The sequence below is a fragment of the Diabrotica virgifera genome, chromosome 6 (assembly GCF_917563875.1).
Source record: "Diabrotica virgifera virgifera chromosome 6, PGI_DIABVI_V3a".
In the NCBI taxonomy this organism is placed as follows: Eukaryota; Metazoa; Arthropoda; class Insecta; order Coleoptera; family Chrysomelidae; genus Diabrotica; species Diabrotica virgifera.
The window spans coordinates 244,840,669-244,866,686 of NC_065448.1; the positions used below are offsets into that span (position 1 = coordinate 244,840,669).

The 26,018-nt window shown below is 32.4% G+C and overlaps 2 protein-coding genes across 4 annotated transcripts in view; one reads left to right on the plus strand and one right to left on the minus strand.

Annotated features, from left to right (window-relative positions):
• LOC114336462 (cAMP and cAMP-inhibited cGMP 3',5'-cyclic phosphodiesterase 10A-like) overlaps positions 1-26,018 on the minus strand; it is an 87,473-nt gene that overhangs the window by 50,975 nt on the left and 10,480 nt on the right. The window lies entirely within an intron of this gene.
• LOC114336463 (uncharacterized) lies at positions 1,184-25,048 on the plus strand. 3 transcript variants are annotated; one of them, XM_028286835.2, is made up of 2 exons: positions 1,184-1,382; positions 24,807-25,048. In XM_028286835.2, the coding sequence occupies exons 1-2, from the start codon at positions 1,209-1,211 to the stop codon at positions 24,990-24,992; spliced, it is 360 nt and encodes a 119-aa protein (XP_028142636.1). In that variant the 5' UTR covers positions 1,184-1,208; the 3' UTR covers positions 24,993-25,048. The 3 variants fall into 3 exon arrangements, with proteins under 3 accessions (XP_028142636.1, XP_050510993.1, XP_050510994.1); XM_050655036.1 differs by lacking the exon at positions 1,184-1,382 and adding an exon at positions 10,521-10,856; XM_050655037.1 differs by lacking the exon at positions 1,184-1,382 and adding an exon at positions 15,543-15,774.

A 26,018-nucleotide genomic window follows, 5' to 3' on the forward strand; every position in this document is an offset into this window, starting at 1 on the left:
CTTTTAATTATTCATAGTCAAATTTTATTTTTTTGTATAAAAAATTAAGTAATCGTGTGGGGAAAAATAAAGATGCCATTTTTTTTGCCTATTTGTCTAATTTGTAAAAATCATATTAGAGTTTTCAAAAAGCGTATACAGGGTGAAATTTTTTCTAAGACCAAAACGAACTTATTTTTTAAATCCGGGCCTGATTTTTTTCTTGTTTAAATAAATCAGTTAATTGGTGGTAACATAAATTAAATATTTGTTAAAAAAAATTAATTTTGGTAATAAAAGTTAATTTTGTTAAATATATGGTTCACTTTACCAAACTTTTAATTCATAATCAAATTTGATTTTTTTATAAAAAATTAAGCAATCGTGTGCGGAAAAAAATAAATATGTTATTTTAATTGCCTATTTGTCTAATTTGTAAAATTCATATTAGAGTTTTCAAAAAGCTTATACAGGGTGAAATTTTTTCTAAGACCCAAACGAACTAATTTTTTTAAAGCCGGACCTGATTTTTTTCTAGTTTGAATAAATCAGTTGATTAGGTGGCAATAGTGTAATGATTGACCAAAATAAAGACACATCGATCTGACCCTTCAAAAATTATGACGAATACAAATTTCTGTCAAAATGCGAAACTCGCCCTGTATATTATTAAACAATGGGAGCAGACACTTTTTAATGGTCATTTGTTATTCCCCTTAGGAGCCTCTATACGAGGTAGAAGTATGTACAGTTCCTCATGACTCACCCTGTATAGTATACAGGCATTCGTTTATTACTGGTATGCCCATTCCTTCGCACTATTTTTCATGATTTCAGGGTTTTATGTAGGAATATTTTAAACAGGGTGGGGGATGTGGAGTAGCCCTGTAGCAGTCCCTTTGTCGTCTTAAGTGACTTGCATATTCTATTGCCCGTTTTGATAGCTACTTTGTAATTCTTGTAGAGGACTTTTACAGATTTTCTTAATATTCGTGGAACTTCAATGTCTTCTATTACCTACATCATCTGATAAAATATATAAATTGCGCTATTTCTATTTAATAAATTTTGGAGAACTGGATTAATTCCTGTAGATCATTAAAAAGCATGAGACTTAATAGCAAATTATTCCCCTGCCACTGAAGACAATAATTATACCTATTAATAAATATTTAAATAGCCAGTAAATAGCAATTAAGTCACAGTTCGAACGTTAAACAACAATAAACATGAAGCAAATACTGTTCGGCCTTTTCTGCCTTTTCTTAGTTCTTCAGTTATCTGAAGCCATTCCAAAATCCGAGCTACGTGAAGGAAACTGTCTAAATGCGGTTGCATTAGATTTGGTGTACCAAGAACATATTCATAAATCTAGATTATTGATTAAAGCAAGATCAGCTACAGTAAGTATCTGAATATTTTACTTATTTATAGGAAAATGGTTTTTACATGAATTTATTTGCTCCTTACTAGTATATTGTGTTTCCCGACCACTTTTTACCTGATATCTTAATTAATTTATTTTCTTGTTTTATATTACTGGCTGAGGTAAATTAAGTGCTTATTAAATTTCAAAATACACAAATATCGATATTAAATATCTTAATAAAACAACATAAAATTTATGTAGGTAGCTATAAAACTAATATTATATTACACCCTGTTTTTAAACTAGGAGGAGTATTTAATTCGAATTTACCGCTCCGTAATGCTTGTTTAAAATTGGCCCAACCTCAAGCAAGCTTACTACACTGTTATGACATTTTGACACTATTGTCACATGGAATTTTGACACTATTGGCATTTCAAAGGTTAATTAAGTTATATCAGCGATTTTTTGTGTTTTATTTTGCGTTATTCCTTTAATTTTTAGATTATTAGTCTGCTTTTATATAAAAATAGTTGTTTTAGAACTAGTTAACGACGTATTAATACAATAAAATATTTGTGGATTACCGTCGAAGGCTGACATGATCAACCAAAAAAAGAAGATGTATTTGGTGATTTTTCTACTGACAAGATTGGGTGTGAATCTGTTTTTTGAGTTAACTCCTTCTGGTTTAAAAACAGGGTACAATAGGTATGTACTAACATTCTAATAATAAGAAATTTATGACTATGAATCTGCAATCAATCAATAACAAATCTGGGTCAAAAATCAAAATTTAAAAATAAAAATCGACCTGTTTCGGGATTTTTCCTTACAGTCGGCGGCTTTCGAAATAACGAATTTATTCCTTTAATTTGCACCATACTGAATAAAAGAGCACTCTACATATCCAACACACTTAATACATAGGTTATTTGGTCGGCCTCAGGAATTTTTTAAAATTGTAAACAATTTTTTGGCTTTAACAAATAACAAACAAATACATTATCTCGGTAACTATTAGTTGAAATGTTTAAGGTGTAATATGTGGTGTAAGATTGTGGCTGTAATTTTGAATATTTTTCGAGATATTTGGCACACGTATTTGTAATATAATAAAGAATGGCGGTACAGAGCCCAATTTGAAAAGTATATTAATATGTGGAAATTACTCTGTAATTAAATACAATATTAAAAAAACGAGCCTGTACCGCCATTAAGAAGAACAAAAAATATACTTTCTTCAAATAAACTTTTTTATCCGATGCCTAGATTTTGTGTCATTTTGGAACTACTAATGAAATAAAAAATATTAGTAGTTCCGAAATGACACAAAATCTAGGCATCGGATAAAAAAGTTTATTTGAAGAAAGTGTATTTTTTTGTTCTTCTTAATGGCAATACAGGCTCGTTTTTTTAATATTGTATTTAATTACAGAGTAATTTACACATATTAATATATTTTTCAAATTGGGCTCTGTACCGCCATTCCTTATTATATTACGAATACGTGTGCCAAATATCTCGAAAAAATATTCAAAATTACAGCCGTAATCTTGGAACGCGTTTTCGCTACCTGTTGATCGCTACTGTTTCCTCTTAAAGAAAATTTAGAAAATGGCATTTGAATTGGCGATTCTTAAATACAGCTATGGATTTGCAACGTGTGTTCCATTTTGTTAGGAATGACATCAGGAAAAAGTCTACAATGGGAAAAATGGAAAAAATGGCCAGATTTGTTACTCGGTGGTTTTGTGGGTCACTGAACATGACTACGTCATCAGAATCGACCCTTGTGCTCACGGTCACGACTGAGACACACCATCTTCTGGAGTTTCTAGGGTTTCAGCACTAAATTGACGCAAACAGATTACTCGGGGGTTTTGCGGTTGCTTAACACGAATATGACACGAGAACCGACCACCCGGAGCACCTAGTGCCCAGGGTCACTACTATGCACGTCATCTTCTAGAATTTCGAGGCTTTCCGACAATAAATTGATGCAGAGTACTCGGGAGTATAACAATAATAGAAAAACCCCCTTCTTTTTCATTAATTTAGTGCCGTAAACCTCGAAAAACTCCATATTACGTAGGTACCTTAACAGTAACTCTAAATACAAGGTGTTCCGGGGGGGGGGGGGGGGCGGTTGCGTGTTCATGTTCAGCGACTCCAAAAACCACCGTGTGTAACAAAATCTTACCCCTAGTATACTGACTTTGACATGTTTATTCACTTTAGTATGTATTTTATGCACTGTAAATGCAAAACATTTTTCTACTGTAGACATCTTTCCTGAAATTATCAGAAAACAATGCAAAGAATTGCAAGTTGATAGGACTGTATTTAAGAATCGATTTATTCTGGTGTTTTTTGTTTTAAATACCCTGGTCTAATTAGGTACTTATTATAATTGAAAATTTGTACATATATGCCATAATATTATTATGTTATCACTTTCATTGATAAGCAGTGGTAATTCTATTTATTTAGGGGCTATTAATTTCGAAATACGTACACTTTTTCGTGCCTCTTCCGGTTTTCTACGTTGGTTTTGGTCATTACAAGAAGATTCTGGTCACTATCTGCCATGTGGGTTTTATGTCGTAAGGGAAGTATTGGTTTTAGATATATGTATGTCTTCCTGATGGTTACCTTTCCTGTTTTAATATATTTTCATGGATATATCATAATTAATTGGACCGTTTGTAATTTTTTGTAAACATTCGAAAAACCAGTAAGAAAAGAAAGTAAAAGTAAAGGGCTTCTGTAACAATAAACGTTTCGTAAATTGGAAACAGTGTAACTCTTTTATGTCTTATAAATATTTTTTATTCTTATGTAAACAATTAGTCTGTTGAAGAACTAGTCTGTTCTAAATATTAAAAAATATTAATCTCTTTCACTCTTTCTCTCTCTCTCCTACTGCTGTCCCTCCTTATGGAGTATTGTGTTTCTTAGCCAAACGTGAAAGATGGCTGATTGGCTGGATCAGCGCTTCCTCTTCCGTTTTATTTCTTCGAAATTTCTTCTTTAAGTCTTTTCATTTCCTCTTTATTTCTCGCTCTCCGTTAGGGCCGTAACTACCATTGGGGCAACCGGGGCAGTGCCCCGGTGCCCCCGGTCAAGGGGGCCCGCAGAGGTCCCCGTTTGGTTGGCCGTGCATAGATTTTAACGAGGAAAATAAAAATATGTAATTTAAATGCCGATATCAACGAAATATTTTCAAATGACACAATTTTAAAAAGACAGCAACATAAAGCCTTAATTTTTCACCGGGAAATTAGTCTTTTCGACTAAAATGCAATTGGAACAGAACAGGGGCCCTGGCCCTGAGGCCTGAACTAAGCTGTGACCCCCCGAGATCTTAACATAAAAATTTAAATTATTAGTTAGTAAATTAGTTATTTCGGCGCAATAAAACCTAAAATGCTATCAATGGCGTAACTAACGCCAATGCAACCAATGCGGTGCATTGGGGAGCAGGCCTTAGGGGCGCGCAAAAACTGATATTCACACTATAGTTGCTTAAGGCACCTTAAGGTGCATTTACGTTTGCTTATTAGTTCGCTACAAAGTAAGACCATTTACATTGTAGCGAACGAATGCATTCGTTGATGATCCGTCCACAATGTCAGATACAGATGAAGATGTATTCATTAGCGCTGCTAATTTTATAATTATTGCAAGACATGCTAAAAAAAAGAAAGAAAAGAGTGTGGTGTTCACACAGGAGGGAAAATGCGTTTTCAAGGGGTTAAATATCAAACATTTTTCCGGACCCCCTTTGCGCTGGGGGTAGGGGGCCCCCAGATTACGTTTGCCCCGGGGCCCCCAACATCGTTGTTACGGCCCTGCTCTCCGTTTGACCATTCTCCATTTCAAGACAATACTTTCATGATTTCTTGTTACAGTTCTTCTCCAGCTGTTATCCGGTCTTCCCCTTCTTTTTCTTCTGTCTTGTTAGTTGTTGGTATTCGAGGGTCTGTCTGGTTAGGTATATTATTTTGATTTTTCCTTAGAGAACATACATTTCTTTTCTTTCTTTTAATCGTGACTGTTATTCTCTCTTGTTTTAATCTTCTCCATAGTTCTGCGTTTGTACTATCGCCTTTTTGTTCCATGATTGATCCCAGATATGTAAAATTTTCTACTTCCCCTTTCTTTAACCCGGGAGCAGTCGCGCCGTTGGAAGAAATCTCACATTTTATCGTTTTCCGTGATAACTTGATGAACAATTTTGCAACATAACTTTCCACTCGTAAGTGCCTCGAGGAAGATTGCTGTAACGCGTGGGAATTTTTTTTTTTAATTTTTTTTTGGAATTTATGGCTTTGGTGAGAACCAATTAGCTTTAAAATTGTTAGAGATAGATATTTTTAATATAAAAAGTAAATAAAAATATTTTAAAATGGAAATTTGATTTAAATTCGTATTTAAATCTATTTTGTGAGATTTTTTCTCTACACGCGACTGCTCCCGGGTTAAAGGGCACTAGATCGAGCCTGATATTTTTTTATGACACAACATCTAAGAACGTCCGTCAAGTAGAAATGTCTATCGTTATATTTTCATTTTTTTTCCGGGCTGCTCTAGATTTGGAGCTCCCTAATAAGCCATCGTTTAAAACGCGTTTGTTCAATGGGTAGATAGAGTAAAGAATATAGAAGTGTTTAGGAGAACAAACAGAGAGAGGGAAGTGGAAAACACAATAAAAGAAAGAAAATTGCAATATCTCGGACATGTGATGGGAGGCGAAAGATACAACATATTGAGACTCAATTCTACGGAATATATAGGGTGAGGCAGATAACTGGCCTATTAGAAATATCTCGAGAACTAAAGGCAACAGAATCATGAAAATTGGAATGTACGGGTTTTGAAGCATGATCTATTAAATGAAAATATTTTCATTTCTTTGCAACTTCCGGTTATACCGGAAGTTGCTTATAACTTCGTTTTTTTAAATGGGACACCCTGTATATTTTTACATTTTTGGATTTTCCTCAATATGTATCTTCTTTCTTAAAATATGAGGTTTTGTAATATTATACAGGGTATTTTAAAAGATATTTACGTTTTTTTATTAATTTCGTATCAACATTCACACCCTGTAGAATTGTAACAGTTTGACATTAAAAACTTTGGCTTACGTTCAAGTGATTTTTAATACAGTTTATTATTGTTAAGAATCATTAGTATAGCAAATTTTGAAATTTTAGTATACAGGGTTGGTCGAAACTCGGAATGAATATTTTCTGAGTTTTCTTAAATGGAACACCCTGTATTTTAGTATTGTAATGAAATGATATTTCATGGTACTTTTTTATTTTATAAGTATTCCCTATACCTAATTGCTTTAATTTGTGAGTTATTGGTGATTCAAGCTAAACATTAATTGCAACAAAAAATACGTAAAATTTTATTAGGTTGGCAGTGAAAAAATTCAATCACAAATAATTTTTCAGAAATAAATACATATTAATCCAGACTGATCCTTAAAATTACCAATAATGGTTTAGGTATCAAAATACCTACGTAGTTAAGGTTGTTGGTGCGATTAACAATTAAGCACAAATTAAAGCAGTTAGGTATAGGGAATGCTTAAGTAATAAAAAAGTACCATAAATATCATTTCATTACAATACTAAAATACAGGGTGTTCCATTTAAGAAAACTCAGAAAATACTCATTCCGAGTTTCGACCAACCCTGTATACTAAAATTAAAAATTTAGCTATACTAATGATTCTTAACAATAGTAGACTATATTAAAAATCATTTGAACGTAAGTAGAGTTTTATATGTCAAACTACTACAATTCTACAGGGTGTGAATATTGCTACGAAATTAATACAAAAACGTAATTATCTTTTAAAATACCCTGTATAACATTACAAAACCTCATATTTTAAGAAAGAAGACATCGAAAAGAATCCAAAAATGTAAAAATATACAGGGTGTCCTATTTAAAAAAAAACGAAGTTATAAGCAACTTCCGGTATAACCGGAAGTAGAAAATAGATGAAAATATTTTCATTAAATAGATGACTTTTCAAAATCCCTTAATTCAAATTTTCATGATTCTGTTGCCTTTAGTTCTCGAGATATTTCTAATAGGCCCTTTATTTGCCTCACCCTGTAGAGGGTAGGAGAAGCGTAGGAAGGAGACGCGTTTCCTGGTTGAAGAACCTGAGAGAATGGTTTGGTTGCAGCTCAATTGTTCAGAGCAGTTGCCTCGAAGGTCAGAATAGCCACGATGATTGCCAACATTCGTCGCGGAGATGACACTTAAAGAAGAATAAGTCATCGATCTCATCACATATTTTTTCCTGGTATTCGCTTAAAATATTTAAGGCACGTGAAAAAATAACAAATAAAGATCTGCTAAAGATAACTAAAATGAGAATCCAAGATGTTTTATTAGACGTCACATACAAAAATGAGAAAGAAAAATAAGACGTTCTCTTCTTCTAGTGCCGACTCCACTGGTAAAGGTTGACTCTAACCATCGAAAATGTCTTTCTTTCTTCTGCTTTTCTTAAAATCGTCTGTGTGTTCAATCCGATCAAGTTGCTTGTTTTCTTCAGCCAGGATATTCGTCTACCAGGACCCCTCTTTCCTTCAATTTTACCCTTTATAATCAGCTGCAACAACTCGTAGTTATCATTTCTAAGTAGGTGCCCCAAATATATCTTTCTTTTCATAGTGGTCAAAATCTCTCTCTCTCTCTCTCTCTCTCTCTCTCTCTCTCTCTCTCTCTTCCCCTCTCTCTCTCTCTCTCTCTCTCTCTCTCTCTCTCTCTTCCTCTCTCTCTCTCTCTTCCCCTCTCTCTCTCTCTCTCTTCCCCTCTCTCTCTCTCTTACCCTCTCTCTCTCTCTCTCTCTCTCTCTCTCTCTTCCCATTCTGTTAACACCACCATATCGTTAGTAATATAGGGTGTCCTGAAAAGATTGGTCATAAATTATACCACACATTCTGGGGTCAAAAATAGTTCGATTAAACCTAACTTACCTTAGTACAAATGTGTTCATAAAAAAAGTTACAGCCCTTTGAAGTTACAAAATGAAAATCGATTTTTTTTAATATATCGAAAACTATTAGAGATTTTTTATTGAAAATGGACATGTATCATTCTTATGGCAGGAACATCTTAAAACAAAATTATAGTGGAATTTGTTCACCCCATAAAAAAATTATGGGGATTTTGTTCCCTTAAACCCCCCAAACTTTTGTGAACGTTCCAATTAATTCATTATTGTGGTACCATTAGTTAAACACAACGTTTTTAAAACTTTTTTGCCTCTTAGTATTTTTTCGATAAGCCAGTTTTTATTGAGATGCGGCTTCTTTTTCAATATATTTACGTAAAAATTTTATGGGGGTTTTGTTCCTTTAAACACCCCAAATGTTTGTGTACGTTCCAATTAAACTATTATTGTGGTATCATTAGTTAAACACAGTGTTTTTAAAACTTTTGCCTCTTAGTCTTTTTTTCATAAGTCACCTTTTATCGAGATGTAGCTTCTTTTTCAAAATATACCTAAAAATGTAAATTATAAATAAATTTTCAGATTATTAACAGGTCTCTATTATCGTACTGAACCATAAACAAATATGTGGTGGATTGGACAAATATTCAAAATATCTCGATAAACACTGGCTTATCGAAAAAGTAGTAGGAGGCAAAAAAGTTTTAAAAACAATGTGTTTAACTAATGGTGCCACAATAATAATTTAATTGGAACTTACACAATAGTTTTGGGGGATTTAAGGGAACAAAATCCCCATAAAATTTTTATGGGGTGCACAAATTTTACTTAATTTTTTTTTAAGTTGTTGTTGCCATAAAAATGCCACATGTCCATTTTCAATAAAAAATCTCTGAGAATTTTCGATATATGAAAAAAAATCGATTTTCATTTTGTAACTTCAAAGAGCTGTAATTTTTTTTGTGTGCACTATTGTATATAGGTAAGTGAGGTTCAATCAACCTATTTTTGACCCCAGAATCTGTGGTATAATTTATGACCAATCTTTTCGGGACACCCTGTATAATGGGTTCATGGTATTTTAAAAATTTTCTTACAATGCAACAACATTTTAAAAACTTCCAGCTTTCCCATTTAATCAACATTAATAATCCAAGCTTTGGCACCCTAACGAAGAATAGAGTAGACATAACATGTTACCATCCAATATCAGATTTGGAAATTGAGTCTTTAGTTACTCAAAAATTTTTTCGTCTTCAAAAAGGCTGCTGCTCTTGGTTGCTTTATTCTTGAGAGTAAGATAGATACATAGATACTAAATTTATAACTAAATTTATGAGGATATCAAAAAATTTAGAACAAGTTGAAAACTACAACTATCTTGGCACAATAATTAATCACACAAACGATTACTCCAAAGAAATCAAAGTTCGAATACAGAAAGCACGAATAAACTTCAATAAAATGAGAGTTAGGCTGGCAAGGTGTTATATTTTCTTGACTCTGCTTTACGAAATAGAAGCATGGACACTTACCGTGTCGACTACTAAAAAGTTGGAAGCATTTGAACTGTGGGTGTATAGAAGAATCCTGAAGATATCATAGACCAAGCATTACATGTAACAAACAACGAAGTCATGAGAAGAGTCAACAAAAGAATGGAAATATTGGAAAACGCCGAGACACGAAAGCTGTAATACCTGGGACATGGTATGCGTAATGAGAGATACAACATACTTCAATTAATTATACAAGGGAAAATCCAGGGCAAGAGAAGAAGAATCTCATGATTGCGTAACTTGAGGGAATGGTACGGATGCACACCAACCGAACTATTCAGAGCAGCAGCATCTAAGATCAGAATACCCGTGATGATTGCCAACCTCCGTCGCGGAGGTGGCACGTAAAGAAGAAGATATATAAAAAAAAAAACAAAAATACAAAACCTAAATAGAAAATAGATCGATAGATCCCAAAATCACCTTAAAGTAGTAAGTATCAAAAACGCAAAAACGAAGTTACATTAGTCACAGGATTTCATTTGATTATATTCTGAAGGGAACACAAATTAAAAAAAAAAAGATAACAAGATTGATTTAACAAGATAATAGGATTATTTATGAGTAATAATTTTTAAGACATATATTTATTCAGTTATTATAGGCCCTGTACATAACATAAATGACTTTTGAATACGTAGAGATCATAAGAATATTATAAAATTCCCCGCCTTAGCAAATATTTTACCATTGTAAATCATTATCACGATAGGGATATTTAAAAACCTCAGTTTACCACTATATTGCCAGTTTTAATTCGGAAACTACCAAAATGGCATCAAAAATGAAGAAAATTGTGTGCGCTTTTTTCTGCCTTTTCGTCGCTTTCCAATTAGTTGATGCTTATCCTCGATTCCAACTCCGTGTAGGAAATTGTTTGTATGCAGTTGCCTCAGACTTGGTCCATCAGGAGCATGTGCATAGAACTAGATTGCCGTTTATCAATAGAACAGCTACAGTAAGTTACAAATTTAGCTTTTATTATTCTTAGAATTATTGTTACAATTTGTTTTTTGTTTTTTTTTCACTAATTCTGTGTTTCTCTATATTTCTCTGTGTTTCTGTATATTTCTCTATCTTAATATATGTTTCTCTAGGTTTCTCTGTTTCTCTATCTTTATCTATGTTTCTCTATATTTCTCTATGTCTTTCTATGTTTAGGGTATTTTTAGACACGGTCTCATATATATTAAATTTTCTTTTTTTATTCTATCTTTACTCCACAGTATACCACTGAGTTTGTCTATTTCTCGTGAATCGATGCCAGTATTATCAAAGGTAAAACCCAATAGGCCTGGATCCCGCGTACCGAAAAAAAGTTGATTAATAGCAAGCTGAAAATTGGTTACTAGCTTAACGGTGTCTAGTCGGACAAACTTTGATGAAGGGCAACACTGGAACAGGGGAAGTTTTAATTGTGGAACAGGTTACATGTTTCGAACGCCAGACTACGAAAACGTCCCATGTATTTTGTCGAACAGAACTTCCAGTTGATTTGTTACCCTATCATTAAACTCTCATGCAAAAATCAGCCTGCTATTTATCACCAACATAATTCCTGTCATTTGAAATGTTCTACGTGTCGGACTTATTAAAACGACCAATATATTTGTCAAACAAAAATTTTTTCGTATATTATATAAAGTTTGGTATTGAATAAACTTAAAAACAACCTGATAGTTTTCACAACCATAAACTTGTCAGGATGACACGTTCCGCAATTAAAATTACGTTTCACAATTAAAACTTCCCCTGTTCCGGTGTTCCCATGCATCAAAGTTTGTCCGACTAGACACCGTTAAGCTATTAACAAATTTTCAGCTTGCTATTAATCAAATTTTTTTGGTACGCGGAGTCCAGGCCTACAACTAGTCATAACTCTGAGAGCAGGAAATGTTTTGTCCATTTTTGAGGTCTAGGTTCTCTGACTCCTTTCCAATACAGAGATATTTGATTTTCGTTGTGTTGACATTCATTCCCTAATCGTTATATTTTTCTATCTTTATATTTTAGTTGAAATTCTATTAGATTGACCATGAAAATATTAAATCAAAAATAATTTTTTGAAAAAAAATACCCGTAATAAGCCCCGTATGCGCGCTAATGGTAAATATAAAATTCTTAATTGTATGTCAAAAAATGCGCAATAGCTACGTCTTAAAACCCACCCATTTGCACATCTCAACCGGTTTTAGAGCATAAATAAATCGTCAGTTTGTAAGAAAAATTTCAACACCCCCTATCTCGGAAACGAAACATTTGCGGACATACGTTTATGAAGCAAACTGTCATTATTTTTTCATGCAGAATTGGCTAGTTGTTAAAGTGTCTAACTTTTTTATGGTCCAACCTAAGTATATATAGTCTTTTGAGTCCCTTTTACTTTTCAGTGTCGGGACTCCAACCTAAGTGAATGAATCAATAAACAGAATGTTGAGAAAACATGAGGCTATAGTTGGGTGTTAATTTCAGTAATTTATAAGAGAATATTCCACAGGGTGATGCGAACTTTGAGAAAAAAAAACACAGTTTGATTGGTACACTCGGTATACAATGAAAATGTACTGTTTAGCAACAATATTATTATAGCAATATTGTTAAAGAATAAGGCTATGACATATTAGAAAAATCACTTAAATAATACAACAGGTTTAGGAAATTCGAGACATCAAAAATGACCCATTTTTAAGGTGGGCGGTTAATTTTGCCGGTGAGTGTATCAAGCATGGACAAAATGAAAAAAAAAACAGACCACCATCTGCCACCATCATGTAAACTGTGACTGTGGAGATATACAAAATATGGTATGTACATAGTTCTTTTTACATGCAAAAACTGTCCCATTGGTTTACTCTCGAAGATTTGTGGCTCGCTAGCAAAGATGGAACCGACATAGCGCGATAAGGCGCGATACTCTGCAGAAATTATATGAATTACATGTCCGGCCACGATAAAGTAAAGTGATTACAAGTATGTATTTGTATCCAACTTACTTTTTAAACAAAGCATATTACAACGCATTTCATTTTAAGTGAGTAATATGTCATTAATATGATATGTGGCTAATGGACATACTACGAAGTTTAAATTTTCCGTACACACACACGCACACACATATTTATTAATTTATTATAAATATTACACATAAGTCACATGACTTTAAAAGCCATAAATATTAACAATCATTACAAAATTCCCCGACACCTCTCCCACTGTATAATACCGTTTAGTTCAGTATGTATGCTAGTCCCCGTTAGGTAAATTATTCCGATTCGTTTTGTTTTTGCACAAAACTTACTCAAAAAAGGTCCTTATAACAAATCCACAGGGTGCCAGGAGGTACCGCGGTCAAAAAATTTATTAAACAATTTTTTTTAACCAAATTCAAAAAATCAATTTTTTCACTTCGGACATAATAATATAGTCCTGTCGCCAGGGGGGTACAACGGCCTCCTTTATTCAGATGGACTTACCCAAGTTTTTTTTATGTATTTTGACCCGTAGAATACGAATTTTTTGGGTAACAGTTGATCCGGATGTCGATAAGATTGTTATAAACAAAGAACTTGAGGAATTACATAACAGCGATTTCTCACAAAACAATACATTTTTTTTTTGTATTTTTTGGGTCATTCTAAACAAAAAATGTTTTGACAGGTTTTTTCGTAGGATGCATAGTTTTCGAGATAAACGCGGTTGAACTTTCAAAAAATCGAAAAATTGCAATTTTTGAACCCGAATAACTTTTGATTAAAAAATAAAATAGCAATTCTGCTTACCGCATTTGAAAGTTCAAGTCAAATTATATCGGTTTTAATTATTTGCATTGCTAAAAATTTATTTTTTTTATTGTTAAACAAAGCTATAAACACCTAGTGCTTGAGTGATGTTTTCAATGGAATCTCATTTAAAATCGAATGAGCAGGTAGAGTAGGTACAAGTGCAAGCGAGTCAATTTGTACATAGCATGCATTAAAACGCATGTATTAGGCACGGGAAACACTATGTGCTTATAGCTTTGTTTAACAATAAAAAATAGTTATTTATGATATAAGTGTTAAAAGTACACGTTTAGGGCACGCATGAGAGAGTTTGCAGAATGAGCGATAGCGAGTTCTGCAATTCACATGAGTGCCTTAAAAATGTACTTTTTAACACGCATATCATACAATATTTTTTCTACAAACGCAATTACAGGACAATATGTACAAAATCTTTTACTTGAACTTGAATGACATTCCATTTTTATATTTTTTTGACATTATATCAAAATTGCCTATACGGTCAATACGAATTGCAGTGCCATAAAAATTTTAAAGCACTAGTGCCTTAAAGTAACATTTTTAACGCTCTTATGGAGTGCTAAAAATTGCATTTTTAACACGGTTGTAGAAAAATAAATTTTTGGCAATACAAATAATCAAAACCGATATCATTTGCAAAATTGCTATTTTATTTTTTAATCAAAAGTTATTCGGGTTTAAAAATTGCAATTTTCGATTTTTGGAAAGTTCAACCACGTTTATCTCGAAAACTATGAATGCTACGAAAAAACTTTAGGAACATTTTTTGCTTAGAATGACCCAAAAAATACAAAAAAATGTTTTGTTTTGCGAGAAATCGCTGTTATGTAATTCCTCAAGTTCTTTGTTTATAACAATCTTATCGACATCCGGATCAACTGTTACCCAAAAAAATTCGTATTCTACGGGTCAAAATACATAAAAAAAACTTGGGTAAGTCCATCTGAATAAAGGAGGCCGTTGTACCCCACTGGCGACAGGACTAATATTTTTTTAGATTCTTTGGGCCATTCTGAGCAACAAAGGTCTCTTGTGATTTTTCTTTAAAATTGATTGTTGTCGAGTTCTACGCGATTTAAAATTTGAAAAACACCAAAATGGCCATTTTCAAAGCTTAATAGGTTCAAAATTATTATTATGAAAGTCCGAAAGTGACCAAATCAAAGTTTAAAGTCCCCCTACAAGATCCTGAAAAATTTTTGTCATAATTTTATTACAAAGCTGTTATTTTTAATTATCAACAATAGCGTTAAGCGCGTATAAGCGGTCATCAATGGTGAGTGCTAAAGAGATGCACCATTCCGGCCGTCCAATGGTGGATCTCACTCACACTCACATTGACGACCGCCTCAATACGCGCTTAGCGCTCATTGTTAATAATTGAAAATAACAGCTTTGTAATAAAATACTAACATAAATTTTTTGAGGATCTTGTAGGGGGGCTTTAAACTTTGATTTGGTCAATTTCTGAATTTCATAATAATAATTTTTAAGCGAGTTATTAAGCATTGAATATGGCCATTTTCGGGTTTTTAAATTCTAAATCGCGTATAACTTAACAATAAATTTTAAAGAAAAATTACGAGAGGCTTTTTTTTCTCACAATGACCCAAAGAATCTAAAAAAAATGTCCGAAGTGAAAAAATTGATTTTTTGAATTTGTTTAAAAAACATTGTTTAATCAATTTTCCGACCACGGTACCAGCTAGCACCCTGTGGATTTAATAAGGACCTCTTTTTGAGTAGGTTTGTTAAAAAAAAAAACGAATCGGAATAATTTACCTAACGGGGCCGACCATACAGACTGGACTAATAGCGATAAAGATATTTAAACTGCGTCACTTACTATTTGATTGACAGTACAGTTTCGATTTGAAAGCTACCAAATTAACATCAAACATGAAGCAAATCGTTTGCGCATTTTTCTGCCTTTTCGTCGCTTTTCAACTAGCTGATGCTTTTGCTCAATTCCAACTGCGCGAAGGGAACTGCTTAAACGCAGTTGCAGCCGATTTGGTTCATCAGGAGCACGTGCACAAAAGTAGAGTACCTTTTGTCACTAGATCAACCACAGTAAGTAATATTCAGGTTTTATCATTCAATCTTCAATGTTTATTTATACTTTTTATTACACGTTAATAGTTTGAAAAACACTTCTTTCTAACTTCTAACTTCTTGTAAACACTAACTTCTTTCTGTGTTTTATCATTTCATTATTACATGGCTCTTTTACTTGTTTACTTCCATTCAGTTTAATTGATGTTGATTATATTTATCACTTTTAATGCAAGAGACTAACTAAGATTCTTCTTCTTGTTCTTTTTGTATAGACATGACCCTCTCTGTTTTTTCAATATGCCTCCAGTACCTTCCTATTAGAGAACTGTCTCCAGGGCCGCCACTACCATGTGTGCAAAGTGTGCATCGCACACAGGCGGCCAACAATAGGGGCGGCCAAAAGCAGGCCACTGATGATACTACTTTTTTTAAAACGCAAATAAGTTGAAATAATTAAATAGTAATGTTTCAGATAATTCTAATTCTAAAGTATAATATTCCAAACAATAATTATTATTATTACCTGATAATACTAAAATGCGCTTCATTTAACATTTATAGTGCTTTTTTTCGCGAATCTAAATATTTTTCTATTATATTAGATTGTAGCCCAGATATAACGTACGTAGAACAAATAAATAACAATAAATTATTGTAGTAAGATGTGTTTCAACTTCAACGCCAGTTCGGATATTTTTTCTCCTGAAACTGAAATACTTGACAAGGTCTCTTTGAATTTATAGAGAATAAACTTGAAGAATTAAATATAAATATTATGGATAATATGCGTGGACAGGGTTACGATAATGGAGCCAATAGACACATTGGATTGCAGAAAATCCTCGAGAGAAATATCCTCGATCATTTTTTATTCCCTTTTCTGCACATAGTTTAAATCTGGTGGTGAATGATGCAGTAAAATTAAGTTTTGAGTGGGTGGAATTTTTTAATACTGTAGGTACAGGAACTATATGTATTTTTTCTTCTTCGAATATTTGAAGGAAAATTTTATTAAAGCACCTTCCAAAGTGGACATTAAAAGCATTGTTGTACATGAGATGGGAGAGTCTGATCGATGTAACTGCACCATTAAAAACCCAGATAAGTAAAATGTATGATGCTTTAGAAGAATTGCAAAATAATAACAAAAGGGATATGAATTTGGAAATTGAATGGATAAACATATTCAATTGTGAGAAAGGGTATAAAGCCCTTACACACATAAACAGCTCAGGGACTGACATTAGTGCAACCGATTTATATGAAGAAATTAAAGCTATTTAACCATATGTTACCGCAGAAAAACGTCCTGGTAATATTCTTGAATACATTTACGAAATAATATTATATCAACATTTCCAAACTTAACTATAATCGTACGTATATTCCTAACTCTACCCTTTACTGTAGCTAAGGGTGAGCGGTCGTTTCAAAACTTAAAATTATTACAAATTATTTGCGATTTTCAATGAAGCAAGATAGACTTTCTGCTTTAGCAATGTTATCTATCGAACATGAAGTGTGTGCGACATTGGATATTAAAAACAAAAACATTGTCAAAATTTTTCCCGAAACGGAAGCCAGAAAAGTTTGTTTTTAGTTTCTTTATGTGTTTATGTTATAATATTCACCGTTTATTTTAATTAAATGGAAGTTTAAATTAGGATATACAATATACATATAATGGGCGTTGGATCATGGATATTACTCAAATTGTTCAAGTGTTTATCTATTTACAACTTACTATTGTTATGCATCTTCTGCACATTTCTTTAAATACTAGTATGTACATATTTCTAAAGTGTTGGAAGGGGGGCGGCAAATATTAAGTTGCACACGGGCGGCCAACATCTCAGCGGCGGCCCTGACTGTCTCTCGCCGTACTACTCTATTTGTTGTAATTTAGCTTATGTGATCGTTCCATTCTACTCTTCTGCTCTCTCTACTTTATAGCTCTATCCCATAATGGTCTTACTATCGATTTGTCAAAGGGTTTTTCGTCTCTGCTGTTTCTAGCAATCTTTTTGTCCTCTCTGTGTCGGGTCGTGTTTCTGCCGCATATTTTATTATTGGTCTGATGACTCTTTTGTAAATTCTGCCTTTCATTTCTTTTCCGATATTTTTATTTCTCCATATTGTTTCATTAAGGCAACCTGCGGCTCTATTTGCTCTATTCACTTGATCTTCCACTTTTGTTTCGAGCTTTTCATAGCTGGATAGTGCGATGTCTAGATGTTAACTCTATTACTTGTTGTATTATCTGACCCTACAGCACTAATTTACATCTTAGTAAATTTGCTGGCGATTATATTAAATTGGTGCAGCATACGTTGTAAACCATCTTCACTTTTAGATATTGCATCGTCTGCATAGCAGATTATTTTGTTGTTTTTTTTTTGTCATTTGGTATCGTTTTTTAGTTCCTATTTTTTTTTATTATTTCATCATTGATCACGTTGAGAAATAACGACCTCAGGGATTCCGCTGTCTTATCCCATTACCATTATTATTCCAAAACTTTTATATCCAAAATAATTGTTAGAACCTATTTATGACATAATTATTATTTTCTTACTATTATCTTTTGATTTGAAAAGTAAAATACATACTTTTTATGAATTTCCGTATTTTCTATTAATCAATATTCATAAATTATGGACATACTAGGTATATCAACAATGTCTAGGTATTATTCCAAAAATTTTAAATAACAACTTATTATTCTTTAGCGTTTAGCTTTTAAACATTTTAGCTTTGGATATTATTTGTCATATTTGCTAGTAATATACAGAGGATCTAAATTATGGAATAAATTCATTTTCTCTAAAATGGACGACTTTAGAGAAAAATCCCGAAACAGGTCGATTTTTATATTTAAAGTACAATTTTTTTGGCATATATTTCATACTAGTGACGTCATCAAAAATATGCCAAACAATTGTAATTTAAAAATAATCGACCTGTTTCAGGATTTTTCTCAAACGTCGTCCATTTTAGAGAAAATTAATTTATTCCATAATTTAGATCCTCTCTGTATAGTGAGTCTACGTAAGTTTGATTCATATGGGGATTTTTTTATTATTAATTAATTTTACGAAATATAAAATAGCTTCTTCATAAAAAGTTCTGCATGGTCTAAGACCTAAGATGCAACCATCAGATATCACGTTTTGTCAATATTATAATATGAGGTATATAAAAAAATATGAATTTCGCTCTTTCTCGCTATTTCTTTGCAATAATCATCTCAGTTTAGAACTAAGGCAAAAAATGATGAAGTGCTATATTTGGTCTGTACTATTATACAGGGTGTCCCGAAAAGATTGGTCATAAATTATACCACACATTCTGGAGTCAAAAATAGTTTGATTGAACTTAACTTACCATAGTACAAATGTACCCCTAAAAAAAGTTACAGCCCTTTGGAGTTGCAAAATGAAAATGGATTTTTTTCAATATATCGAAAACTATTAAAGATTTTTTATTGAAAATGGACATGGACATGTATTATTCTTATCGCAGGATCATCTTAAAACAAAAATATAGTGAGATTTGTCCACCCCATAAACATTTTATGGGGGTTTTGATCCCTTAAACCCTCCCAAACGTTTGTGTACGTTCCAATTAATTCATTATTGTGGTAACATTAGTTAAACACAACGTTTTTAAAACTTTTTTGCTTCTTAGTATTTTTTCGATAAGCGAATTTTTATCGAGATGTGGTTTCTTTTTCAAAATATACCTAAAAATGTAAATTATCAATACATTTTCAGATTATTAACAGGTCTCTGTAATCGTACTTAACCATATCACATATGCAAATATGTGGTGGATTCGATAAATATTCAAAATATCTCGATAAACACTGGCTTATCGAAAAAGTCCTAAGAGGCAAAAATGTTTTAAAAACAGTGTGTTTAACTAATGGTGCCACACTAATAATTAAATTGGAACGTACACAAAAGTTTGGGGGGTTTAAGGTAACAAAACTCTCATAAAATTTTTGTGGGGTACACAAATTTTACTTTAATTTTTATTAAGATGCTGCTGCCATAAGAATGTCACATGTCCATTTTCAATGAAAAATCTCTAAGAGTTTTCGATATATGAAAAAAAATTGATTTTCATTTTGTAACTTCAAAGGGCTGTATTTTTTTTGTGTGCACTATTGTATATAGGTAAGTGAGGTTCAATCAACATATTTTTGACCCCAGAATCTGTAGTATAATTTATGACCAATCTTTTCGGTACACCCTGTATAATGCAGACGTATAGACACTAAAAGTATCAAGCATGAACATAATTGAAGCATTTTAAATGTGGATTCATAGACGGATGCTTGAAGATACCTTGGACAGCAAAAAAACTAATGACGAAGTACCTACTAAGGAGGGTGGAGGGTCAACAAAGATAGATAATTGGATCACTATATGTCTTATCTGGGACATATAGTGAGGGGAAATCGATATAAAATACTACAACTTACCCTTAAAGGCAAAATAGAAGGCGCTAAAACTGTAGCAAGATAGATAACAATTTTCTTGGTTAAAAATCATTCGTGAATGGATCAATAATGCAGGACAATTTTATCCATGTTGCCGAAGATCATCGCCAACGTCGAATAATTCTGATATGGCACGCGAAGTAAAAGAATATAGTTCATTTAAATATTTTTATTTTTAAGTAAACTTAGCTTAACTTAAAAGGCGAACTGTCAGAAGTACCTGACAGTGAGTGGCCGGCTTTAAAAATTCGTATTCGTCAGGTAAGACATAACACATAACTTTGCATGTTCTGGTTGCTGTGGTTCAACAAAGATCTTCTTCTTGTAGAACTACAACCCAGAATAGTTCTTGGCTGACAGCACAACTCGCTTCCATTTTGAACGGTCGTCCATGATAGTTGGATCAGTGGGTAGATTGTTCAGACTGTTCTTAAATCTGACCATACGCTATCTCTCCATCGCATTGGTGGATGTCAGTGGCGTACCGATAGATCAGCGGGCCCTGGTTCCAGTTGGGATGCGGGCCCGCCCGCCCAATAAAAACACACATTGTATATCAAGAGTGTTTAATAAACATTAAATAAAATTATCCTATATTATGAAATATATCATTTTATACAAACTCAAGCTAATTTATAGTCCATTTACTCACGGTTTTTGCTGTAAATTTTAAAGAACGGCAAGGATTAAGATGAAAGTTGATATACACGTACACATACACACACATTTCAAACAAAAAAAAGTGATACCTATTGTGCCGATGTGTGTTTTGCCCTGGGGTGAGTTTCACCCCTTCTCGGGGGTGAAAAACATACGTTCAAGATAAGTCGGGAATTGCATAAACTGACTAATTCTAAGCAACTTAAGTTCTATAGAGTTTTTTCACTAAGTTAATAGTTTTCCAGTTATTTGTGAGTGAATATTTCATTTTTCAACAACAAAAAAACACGTTTTGAGACGGTTTTTCGCAAATAACTCAAAAAGTAAATGTTTTATCAAAAAAAATGTGCTTAGTAAAAATATAGCTTATATAAACGTGAAAAAATTGTGTATATAAGAAGTCTGTAGTTCCAGGAGGAGTAGAGTTGTAAGTTCTTATTGGTCAAATTCCAATTTGAATATTTTAACGTGAAATAACCAAAAAATGAAGAAGCACTGTTCGAAAAACCATCACAGTGTCTTTACAGTTTTTAAAAAAGCTTTATTTTTGTAGGTATCATCAATATTAATGATCAATATTAATTATGTAAAGCTCAAATAAAGTTGGTCCCTTTTTTTGGAAAAAAATTAGGTAAAAATCACCCCGTAATTAGCATTTCAATTTAAATTAATCGTTACCGCTTCACAAATTACTTGACTTAGGTATGTATTGTTTATATGATCTGTAAGTTTTATCGGTTCAAAGTGCTCATTTTTGAAAAAAATTTGGTTTTAAATTAAAAAATTTTTTTTAGAATCTTTTTTCAAAATAACTTAAAAATTATTGGTGATACCAAAAATCTCAACTATGTAGTAAAAAAATATAGTTTTTACTATTGTGAATATTTTGGACTTTTTGTTTTCCTGAAGACAAAAATTGGTTATATAAGATATGGCTGTTCAAAATTTGCATGCAATCGTGATTGGTGACTCGTTTAAGCCCATTTAACTACAGTCTTTTCAAAAATAAGCACTTTGAATCAACGAATCTTACATATATTATCTTATAACAATACATAAGTAAAGTAATTTGTGAAACGGTAACGATTAATTTCATTTCGGATGCTAATTAGAAGGTGATTTTCACGATTTTATTTACCAACCAAGAAAGATACCAACATTATTTTGATCGTAACTTAATTACTTTTAATGTTAGAAACTTTTTTAAAATTCAATGGACTATTAAAACAGTAAGTTAATATTAATTCTATCGTTTTTCATACTGACATGACTGATCAATTTACGTCAGCCATTTTTATAAATAAATAATGAAACTCAAAAATTTTCTACATCTAAATCTCCAGTCGTAATTAAAAACTTTAATATCGGAAAACCAAAACAGCTTTTAAAAAATGAACATTGGAATAGATTTTAAAATTACGTATATGATACATTTATAAATAAATAAAAGTTAAATAAATATAAATATCCCCATCAAATTATAAACAAAAGAAGCAAAAAGTGCGTTAGAGCGGGCTCCTGCGAGGCCCGGGCCCTGGTTCCGTGGAAACCGCGGAACCATGCTCAGTACGCCACTGGTGGATGTTCTAAGGGCCTTCTTTCCATCGGGGTTTCCTCCCGGTTTAACTTTGCAAAACGGTTATTAGAGAGTCTATGAACATGGCCTGCCCATCTTGGACGTTGAGATTTAATCTCTTGGACTACCTCGCTAGCCCTATACATCTGTTTGACCTCGGCCAATAAAGATCTGGTGAAAATGACTTATAAAAATCGATATTTTACGTTCAATTGTATTTGCGTTCCTTCTATTAATTTCTTCGGCAAATATTTTCGCGCTAAACTTGACCGTGGCACAATAATTTGAATTTCGCGTTATCGGAAATATAATCGATATTCGCAAAAGGATTTCTGTTTCACTAGAAGAATACTAAACACTATCCTTCAGAATAACCAAACAATTCCGGATTTATTGACCTTCTTACAGGCACAAGGTTAAACAAATGATATTCCGTTTGTTGTTACATATTTAGTGTAGATTATTTAGAATTTAATATTTAGATCGAAAATGTCAAAGTTCAATGATACAGTTTTTCGAGAAACACAATATTTTCAACAATTGTTTATTAATACACAGTATCTAGTAACGAAAATATATCAATGTTTTTACATAATATGGGCATAGAAAAGGACAAATATATTCCTAGTTATAAGTATTCAGTGATAATAATCTTAATTTTTAAAACTAATAATAAATAAATATCAAACACAAACATAAATTTTAAACATTTTACACTAACAAAAACACTGATTGTTGATTTGTGAACACAAAAATAGTCTAGTATTTTAGATTTTTTTAGAAATTTTAGAGTCAAACTAAGGTTTTCCTTCTGTCTTTGTGTAAGTCATCATCATCATCATCATCATCATCATCATCATCATCATCATCATCATTTGGCGCTACAGCATTTCGTGGCTTGACTCACAACATTCTTCCATCCTTCTCTGTCGAGTATCTTTTCCATCCCCTTACTGCACTCTCCCTTAAATATTCCTGCACATTGTCCAGATATCTGAATTTATGTGGCTCCCCTTCTTCTTCTTTCGATCGGCCTATTTAGCAGTTATTTCATCCATCCACATAACGTGACCCACCCATCTTAGGTGGTTTATTTTGATGGTTTTCACGATATCTGCATCACCAAAAAGTCTATAGAGTTCGAAATTATATCGGCTTTTCCACAGACCCTGTTCGTTAACTCAGCTATATCGAGAGTTCAGAATAAAAGTGAACCAAGTCCACTTTAGCTAAATTTGAGTTACTGACGTTTAAAGTTAAAGCTTCATAACAAAATTACTTGTTAAAATTTTTAAAAGTGGTGTATATTCCATTTAAGAAAGTCAAGGAGTACTTATCTTAGACTTTTACTCTGCTTTTAATCTCTTCATCTCCAGTTGTCATTGCCCATGTTTCCGATCCGTAGATACGTGAGCACTGGGTGTATATTATTGTTTTATAAAGTTTTCTCTTTGTTGCTCTTGACCACCCCTTGACATACGTCTCGAACTTAGTTGAGGACCTAGGCCAAAATAACAGCGGTGAGCCAATAGCCACTCATATTTTTTTTTATTTCTTTGGATGTGTTGTTTTTGCAATCTACCAGTGACCCTAAGAAGCAAAATTCTTTCACCGTTTCTATAGTTTTGTGTAGTAATAGTTGCTACTTAGAGTCTATAATGTGAGGTCGTGAGGTATTACCTCTCGGAACTAGCAACCTACGTATTGTGGGTCGCCTACGTCGCCTGATGTAAAATCTAGGAATATTTTAAACATCAAACATAATTTTATTATGCATGTTTTTCTACAATTTTATAACATTTAGGTCCCGTTTCACCAACAACAAATAAATCAATGAATAGCTATTCGTCGAATAAAATATATTAGACGTTTATAATAATTATATTTTGTTTCAATATAATTTTGATAATTTAACATTAAACTGGCGATTTTTGTTCTCATAAATATTTACAGAGAGATTAACTTACCAATTTGTTCGAAGAGTAAATATTTATTTGATAAATAATTAAAATAAGTCTTATTTGACGTTAGTAAAATGGAGAAAAGTCAGTTTATTGGTCGAATAACTTTATTCATAGAATAAACAGCTATTTTTTGTTGGCGAAACCGGCCCTAAAAGGGTCTCATCCCTATATTTTGGTGGCTCAACCATGTAAAACCTATTAGCAGCCCTGATAATGAACTCTTTAGTTCTAAAACGTTCTGTGATATAGTTTGAAAGGGATTTTTTAAATTAAATATACCTTTTATAAAGTATTTTAATTCATTTTTTTCAAAAATATATATTTAACTGTATTTTTGTTTTAGGCCAAGTATTATGGTGACAAGAAAATCTACTGCATCATAGCTACTAGTCAGAAGGATGCTTCAAAGGGTTCAACAGTCGAAATCAAGGATGGTGGTGTTAACCATAACTTCGTGAACTTTGAATTCAACTCCAGTAAAAACCATGGTTTAGAATACAACGTACAAGTTTATGCCAGATATTTTTAATTTAAGTTGATTTTTTTAATTTACAGATTTTCATTTATTAAATTTTTTATAAAATATGAACTGATTTTATTTGGACATTTCACGTTCATGATCTTATGCTAACATTTCGTCACTTAGATCAAAAATGGAACTAGCTCGAGAGAGAAAAGGTAGGTCTGCTTCCCAATAGAACCAACTCAGAAGTGCCGATCTTCCTTTTGAAAAAAATACTAACTCTCCTAAAAAAAAATACGTCACCATTACCTACATGATAACTTTCTCTAATTCCCCAAATACTCTGGGCTATAATTAACAAAATACAAGGAAAAGTTATTTACCAGCAATTTTATTGCTGAAATCGTATCTTATGTTTCTATATATTAATAATAAAGGTATGCAAAGTCCGTAGATAGTGTTCTCCTTTTTTTATAAACAAAATGGCGCCCGAAAATCGTGTTTTTTTCAATTTTTGCTCTATAACTCCAAAGATTTTAACTTTACACCAAAAACATCCAAATAAAAACTCACTGTAATTAAATTCTGCATAGAGACGTGTTTTTCCCGATTTACTTCGACGAAAATTTTCCCCGGAAAATGCGGGTTTTTCCAACAAAATCTTTAAATTTCAACTAAAATTTTAGATAATTAATTGTTTATCGAAATTTAAATACCTTGGTAATATAAAAGCTCTTTTCGTATAGATTAAGTATAATTACAGGAGTCGATGGAAATTGAATGAACAGTTTAGCAAGAATTCAATAGTTAATTAAAAATTTACGGTCGCTATAATAACCACAATAATTATGATACATAAGAATAGCTATGCTTTTTGTATAAACAGACACTGTACCTATCTAATGTACTTTACAGAATTGAAATTGGACTATTTAAGCGGCCTAAGCGGAATATTTTAAAGTTATAAACAATTTTTTGGCTTACAAACAAATAGAATATCTCGGGAAATATTAAATTAAATTAAATCATAAAAACGGTATTGGAAAAAAAGCGGCAGGGTCCTTTTTCTAAAAGAAAAAACATTTAGTTGTG

Excerpts from the sequence above, each read along its gene's own strand:
- LOC114336463 (XM_050655036.1), top strand. The coding sequence starts at position 10,671 with ATGGCATCAAAAATGAAGAAAATTGTGTGCGCTTTTTTCTGCCTTTTC. Across the intron at positions 10,857-24,806 it reads TTATCAATAGAACAGCTACA|GCCAAGTATTATGGTGACAA; the intron begins GTAAGTTACAAA and ends TTTTTGTTTTAG.